Source organism: Vanessa tameamea, chromosome 8 (genome assembly GCF_037043105.1).
Source record: "Vanessa tameamea isolate UH-Manoa-2023 chromosome 8, ilVanTame1 primary haplotype, whole genome shotgun sequence".
NCBI lineage: Eukaryota > Metazoa > Arthropoda > Insecta > Lepidoptera > Nymphalidae > Vanessa > Vanessa tameamea.
The window spans coordinates 2,784,807-2,805,966 of record NC_087316.1 but is presented as its reverse complement, the minus strand read 5'-3'; the positions used below and the strand labels follow the sequence as shown (position 1 = coordinate 2,805,966).

Below are 21,160 nucleotides of genomic sequence, written 5' to 3'. Positions count from 1 at the left end.
ATAGGACTAAAGATTGATCCTTTGAGTTAAACGCCGTTTAAAAATTATCGATTTTAAATTTAATATCTCAATAAAATTAAGTCTTAATTCACTAATTAAAGTACGCTCCAGAGTCACCAAAAATGCTAAATACATTTTTGGTCCAATAATTCCAATATTATATGGACATAAGTCGGGTGCACGTATGTTGTAAGAGATGCTTTGCATACTTTCCAATCGGTATAAGCGTTTTGGGTCACGCCTTGGTCCCAATCATACACGTGTTCCGAATAAAACCAATTTACAGGGTGTTGCTATTTTGTAAGTTTGGAGCTATTCAAATTCAGGGCACATGTTGGAAGTTTTTGATCAATGATAAAGTGAACCATTCACTCCAGATCGAAAACTTGAAATCGAGAATGTTGAATCAAAACAGACATTCGTAGTCCTTAAAAATGCAGAACCCTTGACTTGGAATATCGGATGGCCTAATAAAAGTTATTGGTATATCAACTATCAAATGGCGTATCTATTCATCGTAAGGATTCAGTAAGCATTTAAGCTATATCCTATAACAATATGATTTTAAAAATACTTATTAAATAAAAAATAAAAAAACAAGTCAAGTAACTGCCTGTCAATGTCTCACTTTTAGGCCAAGGTTCACTTTTGAGGAGACGGTTCTCTTTGGAGCAGGAGAGACACATGAAGGTTCACGATATTTTTCCATACCGCCGAACATGAGATGAATTATAAGCACAAATTGAGTACATGAAAGTTCAGTGGTGCTTGCCTAGGTTGGAACCTGTAATCATCGGTTAAGATGTATGCGTTCTAACCATCCTGGATCGCCTTATTAAATATACGAGTACGTACAAAATACATATTTGTATTAAAAAATACACACCTGGTACTCTCAAAGTGACCCGAGCAGTTCGTGGTGGATGGGCTGAAAGCTGACAATCATAAAAGGCAGCGTCAGCAGGCCTCACTTCTTTCACTTCTAGTCTCCAGATGTCTGGTGGAATGAAGCGTGCTGAATACCTGCATAACAATTGAAGGTCTTTAATAATCCTATATTAAAATTCCTGTTGATCCCGTCTGTTAATTACGTACCAACTCTCTGAATAATTATTTGCTTACAAAACTGATTGACAATGTGGTTATTGGACAAGTTGGCAGGTCTAAGAGTGGATTGCGGATTTGGAACCGAACAAGATAAATATATCTATTGACCGACGGCGGTGTTTCACGTCGCTGATTTATCGGACATCCGATGGGGTTGCTAGACGGTTTGATTGTAAAGTTTTTAATTATTTCACACTTTTAGTTATTTAATAAAATTTAATCTAAATCAAGATTTATATATATACTATACAAAATGTAGACTAAGATGACTGAACGAATGACAATCATCATGTCATACAAAGAGAAAGACGTAAAGTAAAAATAACTAAATGTGTCGGATAAAGGCCTCCTCCCTTACAAGTCCTCCACTACGGTGCTCCAATAAGGCTTATCCAAAGCATACAAATTGCTCTAACAGTTTCCGTTTATCACCGAGCACGAGATTAATTATAATCACAAATCGAAAAATCTCGAAAAATCTGTGTTTCTTGTCTAGATTTAATACGCACTCTTTAGTAAAAATTAACATTTTCTAAGTACTCCGACATCTCGGCTCTACAAAAGGACGAGATTTCTTACAAATAATGCTTTAATAATACAGTTGGATGTATATAACAAGGCATTGTTAACGCTCACAAGGAAATATATTTTTAATTAAAACGTACTAAAATACTATCTATTAAAGCACTTCTTTTTAAATTCCACGTCAAAATTCCTCTCGAAACTATTAAAAGTTGGACAAGTACATCGTGAAGAGTCACCATATTATTAAGGGCAGTAGTTATTCTTTACTATGGTGGTGTTAATAATAATGTCTTTCTGACGTGTTAACTATGCAGGAGATGTACAAACAAGTACATTTCCTATTCCGTCACTTATATAATCCAGAAAATCCAATACGACCGGAAAGAGTTGCTTTTATTTAATAGGTAGACGGACGAGAAAATAGGCCTCCCAATATATGTGGTGACATACAATGCCCATAACTATTGTTTACAAAATCAAAGACAAAATATGCTTTATTCAAGTACACCATTTATGTGCCACCTACCTTGGGAACTAAGAGGTTATGCTTGTGTATACAGATACACAGACCCTTGAAACAGGAACACAACAATACTAATAGTTGTTCTGCGGTGGTACCTATCCAGACGAGCTTGCAAAAGTTCTTATACCAAGTAGTTCCAGTGCAGGACCAACGGTTTTATGCTCTTTCCTTGGCATAGGAGAGTACACTTTAACTTAACTTCCGGACTGTTACTGATAATTTTTCTGAAAACCTCAATATTCTTTATTTGCCAAACCCAGGGTTTGAAACCAGGAATTCGAGATCGGCGTTGTTATAAACTAGCCTTTAGACCAATGACGTAATAATCCATTAAATCATAACATTAATTAATGTAATTCATAAATAAATAATTGCGATGTTTATTATATAAAAAATATCTGACGTGGATTTCAATGGTTACACCTTCAAAGTATTATTAGAAAGACACTTTCAGTCACCTCTAATCTAGTATTGAGTAATATTACACAGTCAATCTGACTTATTTATTAATGATTTTTAATATAATATTAAAATTGAATATTTGAAAAATCTAGAATAAAATATATATTGATATCGTAAATCACTCGTTATCAAAGTACTATAAATTTTTAATTCTCAATTGACGAAACAAAATACCATAAAAAAATTATACAATAAAAATGAGGTGGACTATAGAACCATTAATTTATTCGCTTAATAGTCACAAGCTGTCATAGATACAATATACGTATCATAAATTTCTAAAGCTATATACATCAATTGAACATACGTCGTCCGTCAGTGAGTGCAGGTTCGCTCGACAGGTTTATGGCGGCATACCACTCACGTGATGTCGTCACCTCTGGCCAGCCGTGTATCGATTTATGTGTAATAGTTAAAATATGTATTACATAGTTATGTTTGCATGGCGATATAATTTGTGCTCTTAATGTCACTAGAAGCAGTTTTAAACGTAATTTTAAAATAAGAACATTTTGTTTTTTACAATTTGGTTATGGTGGAACAATTTTTATATGGCAAGGCCAAGGCAACATCATTATGAACTAGTAAATAAATGATTGTAGATAAGACAAAAATGTTAGTACCACATGGAAAATAATTTATAATATAATCGGGATTTAGCCGGTTTTGTCCGGATTTTAGCACACGACTTTTGTGATTTAATATCGACTGATTTATCAATAATATTAAGATTTAATATTAAAAAGTACTATTTATCTAAGAAAATAAAAGATTTTAGACCAAACAAACATAAATATAATGAAAATGATTGTTAAATTAATAGACACCATAGTATAGCTCACATAGTAGTAAACACCATAGTGTTGTGTTTATAATTCATCTCGTGCGGTGAAGGAAAACATCGTAAGGAAACCTGCATGTGTCTAATTTCAACGAAAATCTGCCACATGTGTATTCCACCAACCCGCATTGGAGCAGCGTGGTGGAATATGCTCCAAACCTTCTCCTCAAAGGGAGAAGAGGCCTTAGCCCAGCTGTGGGAATTTTACAGGGTACTAATGTAAAAAAAAGTGGGAGTATGTAAGGCATGTGTTAGATATTGAAGATAAAATTAAAAAATATCTCAGAGCGCAATCAAAACGTTACGCCCGTGAACCTAAACGAATCCCTCGTTATTTTATTGTATATATCGGCGGCAGCGATGGCTGAGCGGTAGAATTGTCATTTTCTCTGTTCGGTGGTACGGGGTCCATCACGATGAATTAAAATAACACATATAGCGACAGAAGTTTTATTACGGATTTACAACTTGGTTCTTAAATGGGTAGACCGACAGTTTCGCCTTGGAGGTGTGGGCTGATCAGTTACTCAACCGTAAGTGTCGTTATCCAGTCCGCATAATCTCCAACACGACTCTGTCCACGTGACTTTAACATTCCATGACGTCACGGCGTTTACCCACTACTATAATAATCAAATAAGCTTCTTTTAATCAAAATGATTGGCTTTCCACGACATATATATTCAAAAAGAAAACAAATCTCGCCACAGAGTAACGTCACGTAGAACCCACATTTCAATTTCACGTTCATCTGTGCGAATATTCGTTTGCGCGACAGGTTTATGAGGAGGTGATTTGTTCTGCCTTCAGATTACTAAAATACCTTTAACTGTGAACTATGTAATATTTTTAGCCAACTGCCAAAAGAGGTTATCGATTCGGCGCTGTTTTGAGCTTATTTTTTTTATGGGGATTGTCGTTTTATTTCAATTAATTTTTGTTATAGTTTTTTTTAATAAGATCATATGGCATATGAACATTGTATTGAATTATTAAATATTTTCCTTTTAACCTTTTGACCTAAAAATACGTGTTTTTCTATATTTCTATTATAAGAGTGTGTAAATCTCTCTCTTAATGTACATATGTATAGGTATACTCATTCACATTCATTCATTCACACATACATATATTAGAGGCTCCCTTGCAGCCAACGTTTATGTAGATCTTTTTGTTTTTATCTCGTTTGTTTTTTTTTTTTAATATTGCTTTTGTATGTCAAGCAATGATTCTCAACGGAGAGACTTTTTAAAAAAAAATATTTTGTAAACTTGTAAACATATTTTTGAATAATAAGTTATTATTGTTCTCAATGAAGATATTTGCAATCAAATTTGAAGCATTTAAATACGGTCCATAATTATTATTGAGTTAATCGTGTAGTTAATATTGTGAAATTACTCATTTAATTGAATCAAATTAAATAAATATTTAAAAATGGATTTTGTGTATCTCTTTGACACTAAGAATACATCGATACATCGGTTGATATTCATAGTCTATGCCACGAGTTGAATTCCTAGAGAAACTATTACTTGCACGTCATTGGTCAATGCAAGCTAGAAATAAGCGAGACGATTCCGGTATGTATGACAATCGTAAGAAATGATTTGGTTAAAGAAGGAATGAGAACCAATCAGCGCACAAGATTAATTTCCTCTGGGAGCTCGTTTCGTGGAATGGACTTAAGGTTAAATACGTAAACATTTGTAGCAGTTCATTAAAGAAACATTTTATAGCTGCTATGTTACACTTAAAAGGTAATTTACAAACAAAATTTTGTCAGTGGAAAGTTTCTTCATAGATTTGCTATAGAGTTTATTTCGCGGATAGTGATTTTTATTTAGTTGAATACAAGGTTTTGCAATGGTTTTAATTCAATTGCAAAATAAACTAGGTTATATTTTTGGAGCTCGCCTCGGTTACACAAAATTGAACAGACTACCTTTAAGATTTGTAAAACTAGCACTGCGTTTTACAATCGACTTTACGTTAAAGTATCCAAAAAATAAAACTCGTGGGTTCATTATTATTAAATTAAACATAATATTATATATTTCATTTTCATATAATATCATATGTATCAAATAAATTATTCGATACAACAAATACATATTATATGATAACAAAAAATATATAATATTATGTTAGATATAATAATGATGAGCCCACAAATTCGTTATAACTAGTAGCTTTGTAATAATACTTATCAGCGTTTTAGAACGGACAATTTCGACAATGTCATTCTGTAAGAACAAACTCGAATCTCACCGCAGTATAGGATCGTAAAATGTTACAACGTGTTAAGCGATATTGACTGTAACATTTAAAGGATATAGGCATCAAATTAGCGTAACAATATAAGTCGGCTTCCAACAAGATACTGCTACTGCTGACTTTATTGAATGTCGTTTCATCGTAACATGTTTCTCACGTGCCTAAGAAGATCACCAAACCAAGAGCTGAGCACAGGACTGGAGAGGCCGCGGATCCGTTATATCAATAACGCTTTCACTAACGACCAGTCTCTTTGACCCGTGACGAAGGTGGTACACTAGATAAATAAATAAATAAATATTGGACATCATCACATACACTACTCTGATCCCAATGTAAGTTAAAGCACTTGTGTTATGGAAAATCAGAAGTAACGACGGTACCACAAACACCCAGACCCAAGACAACATAGAAAACAAATGAACTTTTACTACATCGACTCGACTCTCTCGACTCGGTAGCCATGGAAACCGGTGTACACATACTCGACCACGGAGGTCGTAGTAAGAATCCCACATAACCCAATTATCCCCCAGAGGCCCAGGTTCAGACCTTTCTGGTTTCCAAATAGATGTAACACACATATGCATATATTCGTATGTATATATTTACCTGTCGTCGGCGGTGTATTGCTGTGTGCCGGTCGTGAGCAGCTCCATTGGTAGCTCGTCGTTTTTCCGACGCACCCACGAAACCTGTGTAACATATTTTAAATTATTTGCGAAATAATTTATTTTAAAACGTTTTTAGACTTCTTTTAAATAAAAATGACTCTATATAAAAATTTTATATAAATTATAAAATTATTATACAGGTTGATTTATTTTGAGTGGATTTGCAGAGAGAAAAAAATCTTAAAAATTTTAGCTCTGTTTTTATTTTAATTTTCATGCAAGCACTCGCTATTAATAATATTTATGTATTTTTTTTAAATGTGTTGATTAAGCTCTATCTGTATATTCAGTTCAGACATTATGTTCACTAAAGAGCGCCATATTCAATACAATGTGACATCACATAACTTATAATCACCGGACAATCTAGGCTCTTCATACGATACATCATTTGTTAAATTATCATAATATGTACGTTAGATGATATGCGGGAACAAATTAATATACATACCCAAAACACTTACATACATACCGATCAAAACCATAACCCTCTTTTTTCCTTCAACGTAGTCAGGAAAAAATATTCAATTCTTAGAACTGGCAACATTGTCACAGTATTATTATGCAATGACTTCCCCTTATTTTGTCTCTAACTTCCTACGATATGCTAGGAAAGCGATATTTCTATTATTTAGATACCTTGTGATTATTTTTTTATTTCAATACATGAATTCTTTTAACCCCTATTGATATTTCCTGCTGTTTGAAATACAAACATTATTAATAATTATATTTATTAATTTTATTCTGCAATGAACTTCAAGCATTAATAACACAGAACATTCCAAATACCCTATTTTTATATAAGAGTACGTTAAAGTTTTGTTTCCCACTGCTGGGCTGGAGCCTGCTCTCTGGAGGAGTTGAGCTGGTTGTATTGCAACCAGACTTAAATGGTATTTTACTATTCTCACATACATTTGCATTCTAGAAACTTGAACTTCATTTGATCAGGCCGCTGCAATGCGGAATGCAGGCTTACTGAAATCCTCGATGATTGTCTAAATATGTAGGCAATACGTTCTCGAGAGTAAAGAAAAATATGTCGTGTAAATGTTATACACAATTGGAGCCGTTGACAAAATTCGTGTAATTTATACATACAGCGACTTGCGTTGTTCATTACATCACACGAGCCGCCAGGGAAATATACTTCATATCGCATCAACCCAAAACTAATTAAGATGGAAGAAAGATCTCGCTGGATTTTATATTATTTATATTAAAAAAAATATTAAGTGCGAAAAAACTAAGTAAATAAATTTCTAAGAAACAATACAAAAATTTTAGTAAACGTAAATGCATAAATATTCCACCGCTGGGCAAACTTTCTTCACGAGGAATACGTTTAGAGCTAATTCGAAAATGTTGGTCGGGGTCCACGTTATGCATGTGGCAGATTTTTATCCTCCATATGCAGGCATTTTGCCAATGCTTTCTAAATATTGCGAAGATTTTTTTGTAAATATAGGAACCACATTGAAATATCTAAACTACAACGCTTGTGTCGTCATTTTCACAAAAACGTTTGTAAAATTAGGTTGTTTTTAAATTTTTATTATGTTAAAATCAAGTCAAATCGGTTTTATTCAAGTAAACTTCACAATGATTGTTTTGGATCGTCAATATTTAAACAGTACCACCGTTTCGGAAAGCAGCCTCCAGCAAAAAAAATGGCAAGTTGCTCCTTTCAAATAAACAGATTAACAATGCTGTTTCTCACAAAAATCAGTGTCCTGTGATGGAACGGATGTTATAAATTAGGTCAGGCATATATGCCACCTGATGGCAAGTCATCATCACCGCTCATAGACATCAGCGAAAGAACAGAAACACTAACCATTCCTTACATCGGCAATGCGCCAACTATCTTGGCAACAAAGATGTTATGTACCTTGCGCCTCGCTCACCTTTCTCCCAGAACGATTCACCCAAAGCCTTCCAAGTAAATGGAGTAAAAATTTTAAAATCGTTTCCAAATGTTTGGAAAATTCTGGTACAACCACACCAGCAACGATCGCAACCTTATATTAGCGGAACAGATAATTCTCAATAATAATTACTAATCTGTTAATCTAATTCAATTATCCAAAACATTTATCATTTAAGACTGCTTACTGTTAACGTTAATTGGATATTGGCAACAAATTGTATCGTTCACGAACCTCGCATATTAATTAGACCAACATGACATTATCATAGTAAATTACAATAGTATTAAATGATTTGACTGTAATAGCCTGTTATTCATGATTCATGTTCTATTACAACAACACTGTAATAAGCAAACGATGTACAATTATACTGTATTAACTGTTCGCAATTCAAATTTCAAGAATTATTAAACTGTCAATTATTCCCTTTAAAGCAAATCCTAACTTATATTAATAATTACGTGAATGTGTTCGTTTATGTATTATAATCAATTCTTAACACCTTACTGGAGCATTCTGTGGAATTCAACACAAAGACCACCAAAGCGATCGTCGTGACTTCAATAATTCTTCATGACACATAACGTGGGAATCGTACGAGTCGCAACATCAAGACCACCGACGAATCTTAACATCTGGCTCACGCTTCGAGCAGACACAAGGCTAATTGGTGGATAGGATAAATGTTTTTTTTTAATTTCTTTTTTTTTATTAAATAGTTTAAGTAATTCAAAGTCAAAGTCAAAGTCAAAAATCTTTGTTCAATATAGAAGTGTTTACACTTGCTTATTGATACTCAGCGGGATATATATATATATATATTTTTTTTAACCATTTTCCATGTACAATGATAATTATATTTTAGTTATTTGAAACAGCCTGGAGGCGATCATTTCATTCCCATTTCGTTTTATTGGCTCCTCTCGAGGTCGTTCATTGTAACTGCCGTAACAAACAAGTAACTTATAAATAACAAAACATAAAGTAAATTTCACTATTGTATTGCACTGTATTCTACTGCATTGCTTATGTCAGGAATCTAAATCGGGCTCTCGACTTCCAACGCTGATTTCCAATAATCGCCTTACAATAATTGATGCCTTCGAACGACAGTACAGCTTAAAATATATTAACCGTGCTAGTTTTCGGTGTTAGGAATTTGATATACCAGAAAGAGCTTTGGTTGTGATTCTCAAATTGTAGGTCCAATTTCTTCGTGTAAATAATTCATATCATCATTAAAAGTTTTGTAATGGTCGAGTTTCGTTTGACTTGGACTTGACCCTTCGTTGTTATTCGTCTAACAGAAAATCGACTATCAAAGATGACCTGTCAAAGTCTTAACTAACAAGCTATCTCCCTCTTAACTTACAAACTGTATTCGATTATGGTTCCACTAAATAAAATGGACGTATTATTATTGATATTAAATATTTGACCAGCCCTTGTTATTCATTGGTTAATAAATTATCAAAATAAATAACAGAACATAACACGCCGTGTTATGGACCCTGCATAGTTAGACGAACATGACAACATTCCTCGTGGCAGATTTTTGTGCGACACATACCAGGTTTCCTCACAATATTGTCAATTCCCTTTCGAGACTAGGTTTTTTTTATGATATAGGAAGGCGGACAAGCAATTGGGCTACCCGATGGTAAGTGGTCACCACCGCCGATAGACAACGGCACTGTAAGAAATATTAAACATGTGTCGTCCCTTGTGCCTGTAGTTACACTGAGTACTGCTGTTTGGTAGTAGAATATCTGATGAGTGTTTGATACCTACCCAGATGGGATTGCACAGAGCCCACCACCATCAACCACCACCACCAAGTAAATTTACGTGATCTTATGAAGATAAATATATTATTTAACTACGCAAGGCGTGTTGTATAGTGTATTTCAACGATAATATGTAATATCTTATGAAGACGAGACCAGTTGCTTGTATATTATATATATAAACGTCTAACTATTTACTTGTATTCCTTGTTATGTACTTAAACCCGTGACTGCTGGAAAGTTGGAATGCTGGAACATACATTACCAGTTTATCGTGAAGAGCGTCAACTTTGCAGTCCAGGTGTGCAGTGGAACCAACCAGCGCTTCAATTTCTGGTCCTGCGGCTACGTAGATACTGTTGCCATTTCCTGGTCTAGAAAAAAATATTAAAGTGTTAATAATTATTTCTAATGTTCTAAAAACCGTGGAATCTAAATTTGTCTTATATCAGAAGTAACGCAGAAGTTTGACAGTTTAATTTAAAGAAAAATGTTTTGGAAATTTATTTGCCATAAAAAAATCTGTTATGTTACCCATTTTGTTCCTTAATTATTTAAAGCATTTGATATCATGAGATTGTCATATATTAAGTTTTATAAATAAATCTGTGAGTCAGAATAACTTGCGACAGTCCTGATTGCGATACAATTGAGACGCCAACTAAATAAAAAATGGTATATCAGATTTCTCTTACCACGCGTGCTTACTTTAAACGTCTACATATATATATACTAATGTTTCTTTTCGAACAATACGTTTGTTTTATAGAGATATCTATATACAAAAAGAAATCATAATATTACTGTAGTGTGAACTTGTATCAAAAGAGTTACATACATAAATGTCAAATTTGATCTTGAACTTTTACTCGATAGAAACATTATATATAGCTTCATAACTATAATGTTTGATTGATTGACAGCTTCTTTGGTCTAGTGGTAGTGTAGATTCAGTGGTAGTACCGTGGTAGTGGTAGTAATACTGTAGTAGAAGCCAAGCGCTTTTTGGAGGACTCTGGGATAGATGAACCAGTGTTGGGCCATTAAATATAATCAAAACAAGTATTGTTATTTCTGTTGAAAAATTCTCAAGACAGCACAGCATCCTGGTATTTGTTAGCTTAGCCGTTAAGTGGCTAGTATGATATACATTGTAGCTATAGTGATCTATGAAGTGAAATTAAACATGTAGATCGCATTGTGAATATAATGGAAGCAGCGGAAAATCTTGGAAACGGTTAAAATTATAGTTAAAAGCATTCTTGCAGGATGCTCGTAAGGTATAACGTAATATTAAATTTAAAGAGCATCATAAAGTTTTCATTGTTTTCGTATACAAAGAAATATCTTTTAAATAATAATTGTTACATTTTTCGCTGTAGTTTAAATCGCTCGGCGTACACAATGCATGCTATTTTAAGCATCGTTTGTATTACTGTATTATGGGAAGTTATTGTTTGGGTTTCTTAATGATAAAAAGTCAACCAACTCCCCAATCCTCTCCAGAGAGTGAGACTGTTAAAACTATAGCAGGAAAATAAAGGGGTATTTACAATTGAAATATCTAACTTCGTAACTTAAGGCTTGGGAATTCGCAGGATTCGAATCTACGAGCAAGACCACCAAGGCCATCAATTAATAAAAAATATTTATAGTTTCGCTCAGCTCACTCAGGTGTATTAAATCCCTAACACGATTTAATTATATCATATGTATCAGTTGAAAACAACTACAGCATTGGATAAACAATTTGAATACAAATTTTTACTAAACCTAAACGTTAGAATACACCAAAACAAATTAACTACGAAAACAATACTGTATTTGTTTCGTTTAATTCAAACAAAATAAGTAACTATAAACAAAAACAACATAACTATTACTTGCGAATAGTAAATCGAATTACACTTCAGATTCTAACAAACATTTCGAACTAAGTTTATGAAGATAGTCGAATATATTAGAAGGGAAAATTAAGATTCGAATTAAATTAAGGTATAAATTCATAAAATTATGTAAATTCATAAATTAATTTAAATGATGAACCAATTAAGAGACATCGCTTAAGTATTTGACTAATCATTTTGAAGATATATTTATAATACCTTATTAATATTTTTCTGAGCAGGAACATCCGCGTATCCGGAGCCCTGTTCTTTTGTCATTGAAGTTACGGTAAGGTTAGATTCCGGTCTTATCGAATTTTATATTTTATGACGTCATAGGGTTTGAATCTATAACCTCGGAACAGTCACATAAATCAGCCGAGCCTAGAACTTTATATTTTACTAGCTGTTACCCGCGGCTTTGCTCGCGTAGAATATGAATATATTTACAAATTAACTTAAAATATTACGTTAATGTAAAACCTCTTTGTATACCACATTAATGTGAAAATAGCCCAAAAATAAAATTTCATGCTTCTAACTATAAAAATGGCGGAATTCCAGAGTAAACTGTATACGAAATGTCAACCCCTATTTCTTCTCTTAGACATAAAATATCAAAAAACACTTAAATACGTATTAACTCATTTTTAATCAGTGTCACAAAAATAAAGTTTCATGTTTTTAAATAAAAAAAATGATTCACTCACATAAAAACTTTCAATCCTTATTTCAACCCCTCAGAGGTAGAATATTAAGAAACGCTTAAATAGGTATTTACTCATTTTTAATAAGTAACACAAAAATTAAGTTTCATGTTTTTAACTTAAAAAATGATTGACTCTCATAAAAACTTCCAATCCTTATTTCAACCCCTCAGAGGTAGAGTATCAAGAAACGCTTAAATACGTATTTACTCATTTTTAATAAGTAACACAAACATAAAATTTCATGCTTCTAACTTAAAAAATGACGTACTTACAGACTAATCTATATAAGAAATGTCAACCCCCATTAAACCACTTACAGGTAGAATATCTAGAAACACTTGAATACGTATTTGAACATTTTTAATTAGTATCACAAAAATAGTTTCATATTTTTAGCTTAAAAAATAACGACTTCCATAAAAACTTTCAACCCTTATTTCACCCCCTTAGGGGTGGAATATGCAGAAATACTTAAATAAGTATCTACTCCTTTTTAATCAGTATCCCAAAAATAAAGTTTCATGTTTCTAACTTAAAAAATTACCGACTTCCATACAAACGTTCAACCCTTATTTCACCCCTTTAGTTGTAGAATTTCCAAAATCTCTCCTTAGTGGGTGTCACGATATGTTAGTTTATAAGTGTACAGCCTAAAATATAAGTTTTACGCTTCTAGTTCTAAAAATGACATTACTTTCAACATCTTACAACCTTTCAACCCCTTATCTACCCTTTACAGCACTTTTTTCCAAATAAAAAGTAGCCTATGTCCTTTCTCAGGCTTTAGACTATTTGTGTACCAAATTTCATTTAAATCGGTCCAGTAGTTTTGACGTGAAAGCGAGACAGACAGACAGTCAGACAGAGTTACTTTCGCATTTATAATAATAAGTATGGATAACCCAAAAATACCTTTTTATACTAAAATTATAAAAAATATAATCGCCTATAAACGTCTCGCTACGTAAATAGGTTTAGGCCAGTAGACCAGGCAATTACTTTTGGAATTTAGATATAAATAAGTAACCAATGCCGAGATATCCCAGTGGTTAGAACGCGTGCATTTTAACCGATGATTTCGGGTTCAGACCCAGGCAGGCACCACTGTATTTTCATGTGCTTAATTTGTTTTTATAATTCATCTCGTGGTCGGCGGTGAAGGAAAACATCGTTAGGAAACCTGCATGGGTCTAATTTCAACGAATTCCGACACATATGTATCCACCGAACCGCATTGAATCAGAGTATTCTCTATGCTCAATATGCTCCAAACCTTCTATTAATTTACAGGCTGTTAATGTTTAAAATATTGAGTAACCAAAAACCTTATCTGTATATGGCCCTTTTACACAGAAGGCTTGGAGTTTATACCAACACATTTTCTCAATACACCCGTATTGTTTCCGAACGATGTTTTCCTATTCCACCAAGCATGAGACATTAGACACGAGTGACTTATTATAAATACAAATTTAGCCTTTGAAAATTTACTGATATTAAACCTTTTTTGAAAACCTTATTTGAAAAGTTTATAGCTAAAAACCACGGAGTATATTCTTAAATTGTTCTACAGTCAACTACTATAATAAAATATATGGACAGTGTACGCTGTCTGTTCTATTGTAAAGTAATTTTGGTGATTGGTGATGAGCCAGTATAACAAGAAACAGTACAAACACAAGGGACAAAATATCTTTCATTTATATGTTGTAGCCGATTGTAAGAAATGGCTTATATTTCTTGTCAGTATTTTTATAAGCGGAGCGGCACGAAGACGTAATTTCCGGCAGTTAGATAGTATATATACATTTATTGATCTTTATATTGATGATATATACTTAATATTACAAATACAATTGTTTTTGATGTTTGTGGAGAAAATCTAATGTAATTATATATATAGAAGTAAATTATATTAATGTTATGAACACTATTCGGTGCATGTTGTGTTCTTGAGTAACTGAAGGTACATTTAAGCACTGTGTTCTAAGCATTTTATTACTTATTTTATTAATTACGTAAAGGATTCTATGTTATATATTTTTAAAGTGATAACTTCTTATGGGAGGGTAAACCGCTTCGTTACGTAATGCGTTACGGCGCCAGTCTGTCTGGCTTTCCTTTCTCATACGCATACGGCAGCGATTAGTTTAAGTTATCACTTCCGTCGGACGTGTCTTATTTTATAATTTAGCCTAAGAACATCTACATCAGTCAGTCGCATCTAATGATGATAAAAAAAATATATTTTTTTTTCTAAGCCAAAACCACGCGAATTTTGTAAGTTTGTAACTATTCGGAAAGTAAACTCCGGAATCACAGCTCTTTTATGAAAAAAACATCGTTATTTGAAAAATATATATATACTACTTCTATAATATATACTACTTCTGTATCAAATGTTCAAATTAAACGCAATGAAACGATATTATACAGTGTCATATCTAAAACGAACAAAGTCGTGCGCAAAGCAACGTTCCTAAATCCGAAGAAGCGAAATAGAACAATATTTGCATGTTTTTCCATACCGTACGATACGAGTAAACACTGTACTTAACCAAAACGACCTTAGGTATAGCTCGTAAGTGTTCCGAATGAAAATGTCATATTGACCTGTATTTTTATTTTTACGATTATACTTTAAGATGCTTTTTATTTTGCGATGAATATTTTAGACATTGTTTTTTTTTTAATTGATTTTCTTATGTTTTCGGTGTTTTCCGTGACGGCATACGTCATGACAGTTTCTTATTACGTCCCCTCCCTGCTGCCGCTCTTTCATCACAAAAATATTAACCTTTTAAATTTAAAAATACAAATTTAAAATAAAATTTAGAACTCAACTACCGAATTAGTCAAATTATTCCGCAACATATTTAATGCACTTCTTTTTTTCCTATTTTGGGGTCTTCCGCGGATGACAAAGGCGAGACGGCGTGAAATAGGGATTTCATGTGACAAAGAACTCCACCGGCGTTTAGTCCGAACTCCTACCAGGCTCCTAAAATGTGCAGTATATCTGTCTTGCTGGTATATGATCTTTTGTCTTGTAACCTTCGTGGTAACCTTCTTCTTTCTGTAAATAAGTCTTCGAGAAGGATAGGATTTTTGTGCACTTTCTCACTTCAATCATGTTAATTTTGGTAATTAGTAATCCTATTTTGATCGATTTTAAATTCAAATTTTCAAACAAGACGCGACTCCTAAATTAGTGCTTAATGCGGTAGGTATGAATCTACAAAAAATAACTCTCCTTTCAGGGACATCTTCGTGAATAATTTGCGCAGGAGTATAATGGTAAATGGTGGTGATGGAATCCTGCATTATGCACTGTATACCATGCTGTGTGTGCTGCGCTCTGTTACAGAGAGTCGTACGGCGAAGGTGTTTGTCGAAATGGTTCGAATGGTTCATCGATAAATTCTTATCCTCTCAGTAATTAACAACATGGACTGGGAGTCTTTCGACATTAATTTGTCGTCTCTGAACACTACCAGATTCCCGGATTCGCTTATTATAAACTGATGAAACGGTGAAGAGGAAACCGACGCGAATAATCTTGCATTGCTTAGGTATGTATTAAACTTATTTGCGAGACATTCAAAGAGCGAATTTAAGTTTTGTTCGAATAAAAATTTCTGCCAGCGTCTTTTGTGGTCATTTTATTTCGGTTGTTTGAAATAAGTTCCTAGTTGTTATACATTTTTGGAGAGCTGATAAAACGGCTATGTTTTGAAAATAATCTGCAGGACAAGTTTCATAACGTTTTTTATTGTTTTTAAGGCATTTTTGTGGAAAAAATATTTGAAATAATATCTTTTTCCGTCTCGCATTTTTAAATATGGAACGATAATTATTGTTTTAATATTGACAAATAACCAGTGTTTATTCGTTTTTATAAATCATAAGAAAAAAGTAGATTTTAATCGATACTTTTTTTTTAAATAAATTTATGATGTTGCATTTTTGACTTATTTTGAAAAAATCTAAAAAACGCGATAACTCAAAAATGGTTCACTTTTACATCATGCATATGGGGGTTAAAATTGTCGCAAATAGTCGCCCCTATCACCTCCTAACGGGAATACGTCGAATTACCAATAACCCTGTATAATGGATTTAGTTAAATTAACGCGAGATAAATAGTACATTTAGATCTTAACCGACATTTGCGGGCTGAAAACAAACCAGAATTTTCATATGCTTGTGTCATATTAGTTTTTTGTTTATAATTCATCTCGTGCTCGTTGCTAAAGGAGAACATCGTAGGGAAACCTCCGTCTAATTTCAATGAAGCTCTGCCTTATGTGTCCCCAACCCACATTGGAGCAGCGTTGTGAAATATGCTCCAAACCGTCTCCACAAACGGAATGGATGTCTGAGCCCAGTTGTGGGACATTAATAGCCTGTTATTTTACTTTTATTGTACAATCAAGAATGTAGTTAGTTTTGTTAAAAAGTATACATTGTTTATTTACAAGCACGTGTTCAGTGTGGGTGGGTGTTCAGTGGTGTTGTTTCGTATTTTACGGATGAAGTATTTACATCACTGTCAATTTCGAAACCGCTCAATCGTCCGTAAACTTCATCGATGGTTGACATGTGGCTGTTTTGAGCGTAGCGTTATCAGTTTCATGTGTTGAATATATCAAAGTAGAAAATTATTAATAACATAATGTTCAATAATGGCGAATTTTAAAAACAAAAATATTGTTTGTATTGACTTTTCAAAGGGCCGGTATGTTCAGTCATGTCGTCTAAGTGAAAAAATACAAAATTATACGATATGATCTACACCTAACTAATAAATGCTTATCACTGCTTCGTTGAACTAAGGGCTATAAATGAATATGCAGATCCTAGGTTTAATACCCGGGTTGGGTCTCTAAGCAATCATTACGTTTTTTGACAAGAACTTCAGTAGCAGTCACTTGAAGTCAGTCTTTGGTCTTTACGCCTGATTCTTGTATTGAATTTACTATCGGGGCTATGATTAGATTCATGAAATAAAGAGATAGGTACCTACTCGTGTTTATAAAATTAGATTTTTTGTACAATTATATAAATATATAATAAATGTTTTATATATAAGGCTAAGTCAAGACGAAAACGCCAAGAAGTCATTAATTATTATTAATAATTAGAAATTGTTTTACAAAAACCGGTATATTACTCTTTTTTATAATATTTCTTCAACAATGGTTATAAGACTGTGCAAGTCCGTATGGGTACCACCCTCTCATCAGATATTCTATTTTAAAGAGATAATGAGCCATTGTAACTACAGTCATAAGGATCATAACATCTTAGCTACCAAGGTTGGTGGCGGTTTTTTTATGTAAATGTCTATGGGAGGTATATAAGTACCATCAGATGGCCAGTCCGCCTACATATATCATAAAAAATATATATCACTAGGTTAATTCAAAGGTATATATATAATTATATCTTAAATCGAACGGTCTGCATATTTTGGTGATGTTATTAGGAATTTTGTTAAAAAATTTACCTAAATTTCTAATTGGCAATTTCACAGGTGACTTATTTCAAATGGTCATAGTGTATAAATAATAAATTAATCAAAATAAAAACCTTTCATTTCGATGTTGATGCGTGTTAGAATATGTATCAAATATGTAGTTCAGAAGTGGAGCACTGGAGCCAGCTTCCCCTGGCTTACGTCTTCTTTCCATTGCCATTGGTTCTGGATCAGACGTAACCGTCGTCACTTGTACATAGCTAAAAGTGTAATTTTCATCCGTCCTTATCACATTAACTACCCGTCTCTTTCTATTTCTCTTATTATCTTTATTTAGCATTTGTTTTGGGATAGCGCGATCTTGATTACTTGGCACAATGAAATCTTGACAGCACATGTGGTTAGTATTATCTGAGCTCGGGAAATGTTTTTGATTACTATTTTCGAAACTATTCGGTTCATTAAGAGTGTAATTAAAGTTGAGGAGTTTAGCTTGATTGTGTGAACTTGAAATATCGTGTAGCATTTGATAAACTTTGTTTATTATGGGCGGTGAAGTTGACTCCTGTTCTTCTTTTGGTATCGTTGATGAATCCGCGTCGGTTCCTGGAAAGATGAATTAGATTAATTATGTTAAATTATACAACAAATATTTGATTGTGTCTAGATAGACAGTCAAAGCTGAGAGTCGAAAAAAATAGCGGTCACTAAATACACACACACTAGTAAAGTAGGATGACGTTATGCGATAGTGTGTGTGTCAAGCGTAGTATTACACACACCAAGATGATAAAGTTAACTCGTTTGTTTTAGTGCCTTTGTAGTGAAACACTCTATCTAAATATATCAAACTAAGACTAAAATATACGGGGAATCTAATATTAACTCACAATCAGTTCAAGTGATGTTATAATTATATATTTTTTTTCGCTTGTTGAATAACCGCTCAATTTCTTAATCGAGCAAAATAATTCTATGAAAATTGTTAATATTTTATTATATAGCTGAAAAAGGAATTGAGAAAAACATATAATAATAAAATAATAATAATCTTTATTAATAATTGAGAGGTCGAGTTTAATAATGATTACAAAATTATTTTGTACAATTCAATTACAATTAGGCATGTGAAGTGCTGTACTCCTAGCTAGGTTATAAAATTATTATTATTACAAAATAAATATAATTTGTAGCAGTCCCGATACCCTTTATGTGTGTTACAAAATAATTATGTACAATGTGTTTCCTCTTTATGTGTGAGTGTGTAAGTATATGTGAGTGTGTGGGTATGTGAGAGATAGAATGAACGTTACTATTTATATATTCGAATATATAGTTTAGGTATTTTTGTGTTAGTTATTTTTTATTGACAGTTATTGAAAGTAGTAAAGCAAAGTTAAATATCGTCAAATGTCTACACCTGAATAGATATAATATTAAAGACTAATGTGTAGCTAAGTAATATAGTATTTACACTTTGTAAACGTCATATACTTCGAGAAATAATATTATTTGGCTTAAAAGTTTTCCTCTTAGTAAAAGAAAACCTTATTTAATTACTAAATTAATCTGCTAATGATGATGGGAAAAAAGGGTCTCACGCCTACATTTGAGAAGCGCAGGATGATATTTGTACTATTTTTAGAACTTCTTAGAGAAACAGCTATTTAATGTTATGCCTGATTATAGTACATAAAATAAAATATATGTACTTTTTAAAGAATATTTATTAATATCTAAACTTGTATCAAAAGTGTTTTCTTGCTATAAATATGCTTTTAAGTCTCCGACATTTCTTTGGTATTTTGGTCATATTCAGAAAAGTTTTTAACGCGATTACCTATTCGACGTAACGGTTACGTAAGTTGAAGTGGAAAGTTTGAAAGAGGCTGTTCAACCGGGTGATCGTGGCGAACTTAGAGGCATTAAAGTTTCGGTAAAATCCCTCACTCGCTACGGAGAAAAGGTTAAATACGAAAACTGTTTTTTCCGTTTTTTTGTTTTTTTTTTTAACTTAGTGGATCGAGGATTTCGGTTAAGTAGCCAGGTAAGAAGTGTCGTTCAATTTATTGCATAGGTAACATTTGATTTTAGCATAACAGAATAGCCCTTACTTGGTAGCAGAGATTTATGCAAGCCCGCCTAGGCAGGTACCACCCACTCATCAGATATTCTACCGTCAAACAATAGTATTGTTGTGTTCCAGTTTAACTAAAGGTACAAGTGACATAACATCTTAGTTCCCAAGGTGAATGGCGTATTGACTATGTAAGAAATGGATAATATTTCTTACAGCAACTTTGACTACGGTGGTGACCACTTACCGTCAGGTGGCCTATTTATCCGTCTAGCTATACCATAAAGAAATACATCCAGGTCGTCCAAACAATTTGGTAGATAAATTGTTAATAAAATGTGCTCTGTTGATCAGTGCACATTTTATTCCAACACAATATTTTCAACATATTTATGAATGCTTTTTGTACTGAACCATTACGTTCTTCTGAGGTTATAATGTTATAATTAAGATATGTCTTAAAACACTTATCTTTTCGTGTTCTGAATATGCTGTCTAAATTCAGAAAATCGATTGAATATTTGGAGAGACAATTGATACGCTTCATTTTATATTTAAATAATGTTGAAAGATTAAATACTCCAAAACGACAACCATTAAAAATTTAAAGCCTTTAAGTATCTTTGAAAATAAATATTTATTACAGAAGCTCTCATATTTTAATTAAAGACGAATTTATAATTTAATTAAAGTTTTTTTAGGAAGAACATTTCAAGCTTTCGCTTAAAAGGCTGAGAGGAAAATGTGGTGTATTTTAATTCCTTGCAGTAACGGTAGGCGAATTTTAAAACGAAATTTATACGAATTCATAAAACGAAACAGGACGCTAACGAGCCTTATTAGGTAACGAGCTGAGACCCCAACTTCGTTTACGTGGA

At 33.0% G+C, this 21,160-nt stretch overlaps 1 protein-coding gene across 1 annotated transcript in view; it reads right to left on the bottom strand.

Annotated features, from left to right (window-relative positions):
• Nucleotides 1-21,160, bottom strand: part of LOC113396251 (uncharacterized) — a 73,373-nt gene that overhangs the window by 6,445 nt on the left and 45,768 nt on the right. Inside the window, exons 3-6 of the mRNA XM_064215573.1 lie at nt 18,319-18,811; nt 10,396-10,504; nt 6,348-6,430; nt 887-1,023 (exon numbers count right to left, since the gene is read on the bottom strand). Coding sequence (XP_064071643.1) covers nt 887-1,023; nt 6,348-6,430; nt 10,396-10,504; nt 18,319-18,811 — 822 coding nt within the window. The remainder of the gene's footprint in view (nt 1-886; nt 1,024-6,347; nt 6,431-10,395; nt 10,505-18,318; nt 18,812-21,160) is intronic.